General features: G+C 35.8%; 1 protein-coding gene and 1 long non-coding RNA gene across 2 annotated transcripts; both read right to left on the bottom strand.

The window, feature by feature from the left end:
• Window positions 1–2,561: 2,561 nt before the first annotated feature.
• Window positions 2,562–6,470, bottom strand: LOC137659672 (uncharacterized). The gene is made up of 2 exons (XM_068394498.1): window positions 3,925–6,470; window positions 2,562–3,303 (listed from the first exon to the last, which is right to left on the bottom strand). The coding sequence occupies exons 1-2, from the start codon at window positions 6,468–6,470 to the stop codon at window positions 2,562–2,564; spliced, it is 3,288 nt and encodes a 1,095-aa protein (XP_068250599.1).
• Window positions 6,471–6,761: 291 nt separating this feature from the next.
• On the bottom strand, window positions 6,762–8,179 carry LOC137660165 (uncharacterized). Its single transcript, XR_011047648.1, has 2 exons — window positions 7,288–8,179; window positions 6,762–6,915 (listed from the first exon to the last, which is right to left on the bottom strand). It is a non-coding gene; the product is annotated as an uncharacterized lncRNA (long non-coding RNA).
• Between the last annotated feature and the right edge of the window lie 4,639 nt (window positions 8,180–12,818).

Here is a 12,818-nt window from a genome sequence, read left to right as displayed (position 1 = left end):
AATTACACTTAAATAGTAAATTGATTAATGAACTACAAACAAAGTAACTATAAGTATAAATAAGTATGTAATGTAAGTATAGGTAAGGTACGTATAATTTGGGAAATATAAGTAATAACACTTATCACACAAGCATCGATTAAAGCTGCAGGAATAAAAATCAAGATCTGGACAGTTTAAAACAAAGAAAAAATAGCTTTTCTCTTACCCTGTTTATAGTGTAATTTAGGAGATAGGTAGGCGGGTTCTCCTTTGGCAGGTCCGGGTCCAATGGTATTTTGAAAGAATTATTCCATATTTGTGCGACACATGATCGTGATGCAAATAATAAGATCCATAGTTCACTAAATAACTTCAAAGATTAATCCACTGTAAGTATGACTGGAACTTCTACAGTCGACTGCTGCTGTTCAAGTTCTTGACAGATACTCTTCTTGACAGGGTACTATGCGGTTCTCCGTCACTCAGTAAACCAAGAAACATTTTCAGCATTAAAATTGGTGGTTTGTTTACGGCAGTAACCATTTAAAAGAATTAGGCGAGAAAAGCTATTTATAAAATTTACGTTAACTTTAGAATTGACTAATTAAGTAATTACAGAGGTAAAGTACTTTAATACTGATGCCGTAGTGATAATGTATATTTTTTTCTTTAATATCTAGTAAAATTAAAAGAAAAATACATATTTTTCTACACTCCAGGGGAGAGATTTTGATTTAGTATGAAATCAAAAGTATGTTTAATGTAAATGTATTTACACGAAAATTACCCAAAAATAAAATTCAACCCAAGGAATCCAAATAAAAACAATATTAACAGTAATGAAAAATCCCTAATCAGATTCAGCCAAAATTTGGTGAATTTTGGCAGCCCCCTGTATAGCTGCTTTTCTTTTAGGACGTGATGATACAATATGAACATTCTTAGTGTCTGGTACACCTTGCTTCTCATCATCGTTTGGGACTGACAAAAGAGGAATTATAGAACTAGAGTGCCGTTTTAATATTTCTCCAGTTTTCCCTTTAAAGACTTTCACAGCCTTAACTTCATTGTTTATATTTTTTACAATTTCCTTAATGCGTCCCATTGGATAATTACAGGGTTTAGCTAAGGGTTCCTTCAAAAGTACTATATCTCCAACTTTAAGTCTTTATGTTGAACGGGCTTGTATCGGTCTTTTTTATTTACGGCTTGATATATCAGATTCCCAACAAATAATTCATTGTATATTTTGATAAGATTATGTCGTACATTTTGCAGTTTCAGTAATGATGAAGGAATCTGATCTGCATTGAATTCTGGATCGGCATCTGTTGGGCCTTGTAGTTGAGGGATTATATTGATGGAAACCAATTCTCTGCCATGAATCAACATCTCTGGGGTAATGATTTCTGGAATGCTCTCTCCTGAAGAGTCCCTAAGAGACTCTTTAAATGAAATTGGCCTTCTGTTCACCAAATGTATAGTTTTGTGAACAATAAAATCAAAATCCCGAAGGGGAAGAATGTTATTGCGCATTGCTCCAAATAATAAGCGCTTGGTTAGTTTCACACAAGACTCTACTAACGAGCCGAGTTGATTACATCCTTGTAATATTGCTCAAATTTAAAGATTTAATTCCATGTTCCTGTAAATATGCATTTGTCTCGTAATCGCTCAAGAAACTAGAGACCTGATTTGCACAGCAACGAATTGCGATCCCAAATCAGACAGACATAAGGAGGAATGCCAAATTCATATGTATGAAGTTGTAATGCTCTAATAAATTCCTCTGAAGTTAAATCCATACAAATTTTCAAGTTAATAGCCCGAGACCATAGACATGTAATACATAACAACCATACCTTGACAGTATTTCCTTGATCATTCTTTATTTTAAATGGACCCATATGATCAATGAAAATCTGTCTGTACGGTATGTTTTCAGGATTAATCCTAAACTCTGGGTAATGACTTTGATTTAATTTGATTACCCTCTCATTTAATCTCTTACAAGTAATGCAGTTTGACAGAACTTTCTTCACAGTCGAGTATATATGGGTAATCCAAAAGTTTCTTCTAAGTTCCGCCAACAAAGGATAACAACCAGCATGTGAGAGCTTCACGTGCAATTCCCTTATAATCAGAGGAACCAACATACTGTCCTTCGATAGTAGTAAAGGATAGTTGAACTTGTTAAGATGTTGGACTTCCTTCAATCTTCGGCATTTACTTTTTACCCTCACCATGCCATCCGAATCAAGAAACAAGTTCAACTGTGCAACAATGTTAGGCAGATTCTTCAACTGATTCTGTTTTGAGTGAAAATAATCAAAGACATCTGGGAAGCTGAATATGTTGATCCCTGATTATAATCTGCCTACAAGCTTCATCATAAAAGTTAAAACCTTCATCTTCAACTTCAAATGATCTAGAGCTGGATGTTTTGCTTTTTAAACTTAGATTTCAAAATGCTGCAGAACCTGAGCACCACCGCATGCACTCTCACGGCCTTCTCAAAACTAGAAACCCTATTAAAAGGGAAAAGATGTTCCGAGCCCACATTCGGAGGTGAACAAGCACTACCACAATTTGTTTCCACCTTTATGCACTTGTTTTGATTCAAATAATCCAGGTATGATGAAAGACAATGTCCTGTCACTACAGATCACATTGCTTTCGCTCTCTGTAATGAACTTAGGACCAGTTATATAGTTTGTTTTCATTAGCTGCCTAAAGGATAAAGGTCTGGTGATGCAGTCTGCTGGATTATCTTCTCCAGACACAAAAGAAAATTTCATACTAGAATCCTCACACAGCTTATTGATATACTCTAATCTATTGAGTATAAAGGGTTGCTTTTTTTGTAGTTTGTCAAGTTTCAAGGCGTAAGACTGCAGCCAGGTCAGTACCACCAAACTGTCAGAATAGACCTCGCATCCAACTATCTCAATAGGATCAATGCAACCAAATCCTGAAAGTTCATTCTTCAAATCCTTTACAGTTTCTACAGTTAAAGCAAGAGCTTGTAATTCCAAGCTTGGTATGGATTTTGACTCCAATTGTTTACTCACCAGTTTATTTCTTGCTAAAATAAAGTAGATCTTATTTGTACTTATGTTATACAGATACACTGCAGCGCCAAACAGAACCTTACTACTATCAGCAAACCCAACCAATTTATATTTGTCAGTACGAGCACCAAAATTCCGTGGGAACTCTACAGAAGGTGCAGAATTGGCCTGCTTGCAGATATTCTTCCATTCATTGATCAAAGGAGCAGTAAGCTTTTCATCCCAATCTAGTTCTGGTCTACACTGCAATCTGTGTAGAAACAATCTGGCTCGATTCAGTATAGGTCCATTGAAATAAGAAGATCGAACTGTGAAGCTATAGTAGATAAAACTTGTCTTTTTGTTGATGAATTTATATCCAGTTGTATGGGTTTTGTAGACAAGGTATCACTCATTCGATCCCACTCAAGTCCCAGCAGTTTACTTTTTGTCGGAGCCTCTGTTTCCTGAATTTTGTCAATTTTTTTGTAATGACATGTCATTTGATAAAAACTGCTGAAGTGAAAACTTATAAGGACTGAAAATATCCTCCAACATTGAATACATCCACAACAAACACTCAGACGTTTCTGCCGTAAATGCACAGTTGTCCATATAAGACAACTGATAAATGGTTCTCTTGAGTTTCATCAATTGAAAAGAATCATTGGTAGAATCCAGTATCAATATCTTGTATAACCCAAGCATTAATAATGCAGGTGAACATCTAAGTCCAAAAGGAAGTCTACTATTCTTATAGCCAATAATTGAAAAATCTCCATCTTCAAGATTTCTAAACCATAAAAAACAAAGGCGATTTTGGTCGACTTCCTCAAGACCTATATTGTTGAATGCCTTCTTTATATCAAAGCAACATAATTTGCTTCCGAACCTCAAATTGATAATGGAAGTGGAGAGTTTCTGATTTAATGTGGGACCTGCATGCATAGTTTGATTGTGATTCATACTTCCTTTGTCACTCAAATTGGATAGGAACACAACCCTACATTTTGTGGTCTCACGATCAGGCTTAAAAATGCCCATAAAAGGCATGAAACTGGACTCTGGATGCTCCTTCTTGAATTTATCAAGATTTTCAATTCTCTCAATTATACCAGCATCTGCTTGCTCTTTAAATACCACATTTATCTGCTTCAGTTTATCATCTAAATTTCCTTGAAATTTTCTTTGCAAGCCTGACAGTATTTTCTCTGATATATTGAAGTTATGTCCCAAAAGGTGAGAAACTCTAGGGTTCCAGAGTAATGGCATTACCAGCCTCCCTTCACTATTCCTTGTAGTTTTCTCTAAAACGTAATTGACCAACTGAGTATGGATTTCAACAGTTTCAGAGTATATTGAAGTCTCTCTACACAATGCTTCGTCACAAACAGAATCAAGTACATCCTTTTCAATATCAACTAACCCACTGACTTCATCATCCTCTCCTTCCAAAACAAATGATTCATTTCTAATCTCGATTTTACCAAAATCTATATTAGAGGTTTGATAAAACTTAGCTTCTTCTGAAGGCAGGTAGTCTGGGGTTCTATTAGTTATCGAAATGTAGGAAGACGACGAGACTTCAGGGGCATATGGTAAATAAGGCAGATCATGTAAAATAGTCTCGGTTGCTCCCTTTAACACTACACCATGAGGAGTTCTTGAATATATAGATTTCTCTCCGAATACAATTTCAGTCTCAGGTATGCAATAGCTGGATTTTGATCCCAAAATAAGCTGAATATCAGAAATATCTTCTGAACCATCCAAAAGTCTTGTATCTGCCAATTTATATCCTTTTGACAGAAATCCATTCACAACTCTGTTCAACTTGGGAAGATTCAAAGTAATATTTATATTTGGAAGGCACAATGCATAAATGACTCTTGTATCCCTGTCAAATTTCATTTCCACCTCAACAATTTTGGTGTCATAACTTCTAGGGACATTGATACCATTCACAGTAAGTTTAACACACTCTCGTATGACTGGTAGATTCAATCTGCTTGCCAACTCTTCAGATATAAAATTGGATTGACATCCACTGTCTTTCATACAACGCACATTGGAACCACTTATGTTACACGTGAAGGTTGGAAGAATCGTATCTCCCTCACTTGAGTTCTTCAAAGCCTCTGTAATAGTAGTAATGTTATTCTGGGATCTTTCCGTAGGATTTTTAGCCTTTGGGTCTTTCTTGTCCTTGTTTTTTTCATGGAATTTTTTCTTGTTAAGGTCCAGATTCTTTTGACTAATGTCATTGGATTGATTTTCCCCTGGATGAGTGCACAAGTAATTCCAATGAAAACCTTTGCAATTTGCACACCGATATCTAAATTTGTATCTGCACTTTTCAGTAGAATGTGATGCCAGGCCACATCTAGTACATCCATCGATACTCTTCAATTTCTCGACTTTGGAAACAGGAGAAATAAAGTTCGTACAATCTCTGATGTTATGGCTAGCCTTTTCTTGGACTGTGCTACACAAGGAGCATGGATAACATTTTGCAGTAGCTCCACTAGTTCCCTCTGGTGTGAAGTTCACATTTATTGCCATATCCACAGAATGATCTGTTACTTTCACTTTCTTCTTATGGTGACTGTATCTTGTGCAGGCAGTGAAGAAATTATCACTAATCTCTTCAATTGAAGGCCATGTATGGTTAGTTATATTTATCAGTAATTCCCTGAACTTTTCATTCAAACCTGTCCATACAAAGTATTGCAAAATATAATCAATAGAAATATTCAACTTACGGACATTCTCTATTATACCTTTGACTTTGGATACATATTCAAATGGGTCATCACATTTGTCCAAGTTTAGCTCAGATAGCTGCTTGATGGTGCTGAATTTCTGAACGTCTGGAGAAGCAAGTGCCTTTTCTAAGAGCTCCTTTGCTTTACTATATCCTTGGTTATGAGACTCCAAGGAATCTATCAAAACCAAGGCTCTTCCAGTTATCTGCTGCTTTAGGAGTAAAAGCTTTTCGTAGTCAGAGTATTCATACCTGTTGATAACTGCCTCAAACTGAGATAAAAATTTAGTTAGGTCTTCGTTCTCTTGACCAGAGTATCGAGGTAAAGGAGCTGTTGGTCTCTTCAAAAGGGGAAGAGCTGGAGTAGGGGGTGATGGTGTAGTCGGTACAGGCGATTGGAGCTTAAATAAAGACGAACGTAGTTTGTCTTGATAATTTTCACAGGCCTCCAATTCTTCCATTAGTTCACTTTCGTTTTCTTCGGAACTCCATTTAATACCCTGTATTTGAAGATCCAAATCCTTCAAACGTGCCATGTTGTCAGTCAACTTAGACTCAAGTGCTAGCTTATCTGAAGCTTCAAGTAAGATGAACTGATCACGTTGATTAAAAGACTCCGTAACAGACTTTCTTACAAACTTCCGAGAAGTCATTAATCTCTTCAGTTCAGTCATCTTGACTAATATATAAGTAACAATAACAACAGACCACAGTAAAACAATAAATAGCAGTACTAATACAAGCAGAAGTGTATAAACAGTAATCACAAAAAGTAACTTAAAGTAATTTTTATGTAAATTATTACCATGGACCCTAAACCTACCTCCGGGAAACACAGCCACCCACTCAACTTCCAGATCCTGTCACGGTCGCCATGTATAAAAATGAGGTTTTTATACAGATTTAATGAAAAGGTAACTCATTACATTTATAAGTTAATATAGGGTATAGTAAATAATAAAGTATAAGTTACAATGAATTTAATTGTAATGTATATACTCGAACCAAAAATAAACTTCTGAATGACAAACACTTGACGTGAACCATAAGGATAGAAAGTGAGTACTTGGGCTGCATCATCCGGAGGCCAATGAAATGAATCCGAAAGTATACACACATCTGAAATAGTGAACAAGAGGAAATCTTAAGATTTCAGGTATGAACAGAATCGGACACAACTACCCCAATGAAATAACAGCCCAAAAATAAACAAGTAAAATGTAAAGTATATTTCTATCCCAGTAAACAAACCGTCAAAATAATAATAAGATCAATCAGAATTCAATACACTTAAATAGTAAATTGATTAATGAACTACAAACAAAGTAACTATAAGTATAAATAAGTATGTAATGTAAGTATAGGTAAGGTACGTATAATTTGGGTAAATATAAGTAATAACACTTATCACACAAGCATCGATTAAAGCTGCAGGAATAAAAATCAAGATCTGGACAGTTTAAAACAAAGAAAAAATAGCTTTTCTCTTACCCTGTTTATAGTGTAATTTAGGAGATAGGTAGGCGGGTTCTCCTTTGGCAGGTCCGGGTCCAATGGTATTTTGAAAGAATTATTCCATATTTGTGCGACACATGATCGTGATGCAAATAATAAGATCCATAGTTCACTAAATAACTTCAAAGATTAATCCACTGTAAGTATGACTGGAACTTCTACAGTCGACTGCTGCTGTTCAAGTTCTTGACAGATACTCTTCTTGACAGGTACTATGCGGTTCTCCGTCACTCAGTAAACCAAGAAAACATTTTCAGCATTAAAATTGGTGGTTTGTTTACGGCAGTAACCATTTAAAAGAATTAGGCGAGAAAAGCTATTTATAAAATTTACGTTAACTTTAGAATTGACTAATTAAGTAATTACAGAGGTAAAGTACTTTAATACTGATGCCGTAGTGATAATGTATATTTTTTTCTTTAATATCTAGTAAAATTAAAAGAAAAATACATATTTTTCTACACTCCAGGGGAGAGATTTTGATTTAGTATGAAATCAAAAGTATGTAATGTAAATGTATTTACACGAAAATTACCCAAAAATAAAAATCAACCCAAGGAATCCAAATAAAACAATATTAACAGTAATGAAAAATCCCTAATCAGATTCAGCCAAAATTTGGTGAATTTTGGCAGCCCCCTGTATAGCTGCTTTTCTTTTAGGACGTGATGATACAATATGAACATTCTTAGTGTCTGGTACACCTTGCTTCTCATCATCGTTTGGGACTGACAAAAGAGGAATTATAGAACTAGAGTGCCGTTTTAATATTTCTCCAGTTTTCCCTTTAAAGACTTTCACAGCCTTAACTTCATTGTTTATATTTTTTACAATTTCCTTAATGCGTCCCATTGGATAATTACAGGGTTTAGCTAAGGGTTCCTTCAAAAGTACTATATCTCCAACTTTAAGTTCTTTATGTTGAACGGGCTTGTATCGGTCTTTTTTATTTACGGCTTGATATATCAGATTCCCAACAAATAATTCATTGTATATTTTGATAAGATTATGTCGTACATTTTGCAGTTTCAGTAATGATGAAGGAATCTGATCTGCATTGAATTCTGGATCGGCATCTGTTGGGCCTTGTAGTTGAGGGATTATATTGATGGAAACCAATTCTCTGCCATGAATCAACATCTCTGGGGTAATGATTTCTGGAATGCTCTCTCCTGAAGAGTCCCTAAGAGACTCTTTAAATGAAATTGGCCTTCTGTTCACCAAATGTATAGTTTTGTGAACAATAAAATCAAAATCCCGAAGGGGAAGAATGTTATTGCGCATTGCTCCAAATAATAAGCGCTTGGTTAGTTTCACACAAGACTCTACTAACGAGCCGAGTTGATTACATCCTTTGTAATATTGCTCAAATTTAAAGGATTTAATTCCATGTTCCTGTAAATATGCATTTGTCTCGTAATCGCTCAAGAAACTAGAGACCTGATTTGCACCAGCAACGAATTGCGATCCCAAATCAGACAGACATAAGGAGGGAATGCCAAATTCATATGTATGAAGTTGTAATGCTCTAATAAATTCCTCTGAAGTTAAATCCATACAAATTTTCAAGTTAATAGCCCGAGACCATAGACATGTAATACATAACAACCATACCTTGACAGTATTTCCTTGATCATTCTTTATTTTAAATGGACCCATATGATCAATGAAAATCTGTCTGTACGGTATGTTTTCAGGATTAATCCTAAACTCTGGGTAATGACTTTGATTTAATTTGATTACCCTCTCATTTAATCTCTTACAAGTAATGCAGTTTGACAGAACTTTCTTCACAGTCGAGTATATATGGGTAATCCAAAAGTTTCTTCTAAGTTCCGCCAACAAAGGATAACAACCAGCATGTGAGAGCTTCACGTGCAATTCCCTTATAATCAGAGGAACCAACATACTGTCCTTCGATAGTAGTAAAGGATAGTTGAACTTGTTAAGATGTTGGACTTCCTTCAATCTTCGGCATTTACTTTTTACCCTCACCATGCCATCCGAATCAAGAAACAAGTTCAACTGTGCAACAATGTTAGGCAGATTCTTCAACTGATTCTGTTTTGAGTGAAAATAATCAAAGACATCTGGGAAGTGAATATGTTGATCCCTGATTATAATCTGCCTACAAGCTTCATCATAAAAGTTAAAACCTTCATCTTCAACTTCAAAATGATCTAGAGCTGGATGTTTGCTTTTAAACTTAGATTTCAAAATGCTGCAGAACCTGAGCACCACCGCATGCACTCTCACGGCCTTCTCAAAACTAGAAACCCTATTAAAAGGGAAAAGATGTTCCGAGCCCACATTCGGAGGTGAACAAGCACTACCACAATTTGTTTCCACTTTATGCACTTGTTTTGATTCAAATAATCCAGGTATGATGAAAGACAATGTCCTGTCACTACAGATCACATTGCTTTCGCTCTCTGTAATGAACTTAGGACCAGTTATATAGTTTGTTTTCATTAGCTGCCTAAAGGATAAAGGTCTGGTGATGCAGTCTGCTGGATTATCTTCTCCAGACACAAAAGAAAATTTCATACTAGAATCCTCACACAGCTTATTGATATACTCTAATCTATTGAGTATAAAGGGTTGCTTTTTTTGTAGTTTGTCAAGTTTCAAGGCGTAAGACTGCAGCCAGGTCAGTACCACCAAACTGTCAGAATAGACCTCGCATCCAACTATCTCAATAGGATCAATGCAACCAAATCCTGAAAGTTCATTCTTCAAATCCTTTACAGTTTCTACAGTTAAAGCAAGAGCTTGTAATTCCAAGCTTGGTATGGATTTTGACTCCAATTGTTTACTCACCAGTTTATTTCTTGCTAAAATAAAGTAGATCTTATTTGTACTTATGTTATACAGATACACTGCAGCGCCAAACAGAACCTTACTACTATCAGCAAACCCAACCAATTTATATTTGTCAGTACGAGCACCAAAATTCCGTGGGAACTCTACAGAAGGTGCAGAATTGGCCTGCTTGCAGATATTCTTCCATTCATTGATCAAAGGAGCAGTAAGCTTTTCATCCCAATCTAGTTCTGGTCTACACTGCAATCTGTGTAGAAACAATCTGGCTCGATTCAGTATAGGTCCATTGAAATTAAGAAGATCGAACTGTGAAGCTATAGTAGATAAAACTTGTCTTTTTGTTGATGAATTTATATCCAGTTGTATGGGTTTTGTAGACAAGGTATCACTCATTCGATCCCACTCAAGTCCCAGCAGTTTACTTTTTGTCGGAGCCTCTGTTTCCTGAATTTTGTCAATTTTTTTGTAATGACATGTCATTTGATAAAAACTGCTGAAGTGAAAACTTATAAGGACTGAAAATATCCTCCAACATTGAATACATCCACAACAAACACTCAGACGTTTCTGCCGTAAATGCACAGTTGTCCATATAAGACAACTGATAAATGGTTCTCTTGAGTTTCATCAATTGAAAAGAATCATTGGTAGAATCCAGTATCAATATCTTGTATAACCCAAGCATTAATAATGCAGGTGAACATCTAAGTCCAAAAGGAAGTCTACTATTCTTATAGCCAATAATTGAAAAATCTCCATCTTCAAGATTTCTAAACCATAAAAAACAAAGGCGATTTTGGTCGACTTCCTCAAGACCTATATTGTTGAATGCCTTCTTTATATCAAAGCAACATAATTTGCTTCCGAACCTCAAATTGATAATGGAAGTGGAGAGTTTCTGATTTAATGTGGGACCTGCATGCATAGTTTGATTGTGATTCATACTTCCTTTGTCACTCAAATTGGATAGGAACACAACCCTACATTTTGTGGTCTCACGATCAGGCTTAAAAATGCCCATAAAAGGCATGAAACTGGACTCTGGATGCTCCTTCTTGAATTTATCAAGATTTTCAATTCTCTCAATTATACCAGCATCTGCTTGCTCTTTAAATACCACATTTATCTGCTTCAGTTTATCATCTAAATTTCCTTGAAATTTTCTTTGCAAGCCTGACAGTATTTTCTCTGATATATTGAAGTTATGTCCCAAAAGGTGAGAAACTCTAGGGTTCCAGAGTAATGGCATTACCAGCCTCCCTTCACTATTCCTTGTAGTTTTCTCTAAAACGTAATTGACCAACTGAGTATGGATTTCAACAGTTTCAGAGTATATTGAAGTCTCTCTACACAATGCTTCGTCACAAACAGAATCAAGTACATCCTTTTCAATATCAACTAACCCACTGACTTCATCATCCTCTCCTTCCAAAACAAATGATTCATTTCTAATCTCGATTTTACCAAAATCTATATTAGAGGTTTGATAAAACTTAGCTTCTTCTGAAGGCAGGTAGTCTGGGGTTCTATTAGTTATCGAAATGTAGGAAGACGACGAGACTTCAGGGGCATATGGTAAATAAGGCAGATCATGTAAAATAGTCTCGGTTGCTCCCTTTAACACTACACCATGAGGAGTTCTTGAATATATAGATTTCTCTCCGAATACAATTTCAGTCTCAGGTATGCAATAGCTGGATTTTGATCCCAAAATAAGCTGAATATCAGAAATATCTTCTGAACCATCCAAAAGTCTTGTATCTGCCAATTTATATCCTTTTGACAGAAATCCATTCACAACTCTGTTCAACTTGGGAAGATTCAAAGTAATATTTATATTTGGAAGGCACAATGCATAAATGACTCTTGTATCCCTGTCAAATTTCATTTCCACCTCAACAATTTTGGTGTCATAACTTCTAGGGACATTGATACCATTCACAGTAAGTTTAACACACTCTCGTATGACTGGTAGATTCAATCTGCTTGCCAACTCTTCAGATATAAAATTGGATTGACATCCACTGTCTTTCATACAACGCACATTGGAACCACTTATGTTACACGTGAAGGTTGGAAGAATCGTATCTCCCTCACTTGAGTTCTTCAAAGCCTCTGTAATAGTAGTAATGTTATTCTGGGATCTTTCCGTAGGATTTTTAGCCTTTGGGTCTTTCTTGTCCTTGTTTTTTTCATGGAATTTTTTCTTGTTAAGGTCCAGATTCTTTTGACTAATGTCATTGGATTGATTTTCCCCTGGATGAGTGCACAAGTAATTCCAATGAAAACCTTTGCAATTTGCACACCGATATCTAAATTTGTATCTGCACTTTTCAGTAGAATGTGATGCCAGGCCACATCTAGTACATCCATCGATACTCTTCAATTTCTCGACTTTGGAAACAGGAGAAATAAAGTTCGTACAATCTCTGATGTTATGGCTAGCCTTTTCTTGGACTGTGCTACACAAGGAGCATGGATAACATTTTGCAGTAGCTCCACTAGTTCCCTCTGGTGTGAAGTTCACATTTATTGCCATATCCACAGAATGATCTGTTACTTTCACTTTCTTCTTATGGTGACTGTATCTTGTGCAGGCAGTGAAGAAATTATCACTAATCTCTTCAATTGAAGGCCATGTATGGTTAGTTATATTTATCAGTAATTCCCTGAACTTTTCATTC

This window comes from Palaemon carinicauda, chromosome 20 (assembly GCF_036898095.1).
Source record: "Palaemon carinicauda isolate YSFRI2023 chromosome 20, ASM3689809v2, whole genome shotgun sequence".
In the NCBI taxonomy this organism is placed as follows: domain Eukaryota; kingdom Metazoa; phylum Arthropoda; class Malacostraca; order Decapoda; family Palaemonidae; genus Palaemon; species Palaemon carinicauda.
Note: the sequence above shows the minus strand (reverse complement) of the source record. Positions and strands in the feature narration are given on the sequence as shown.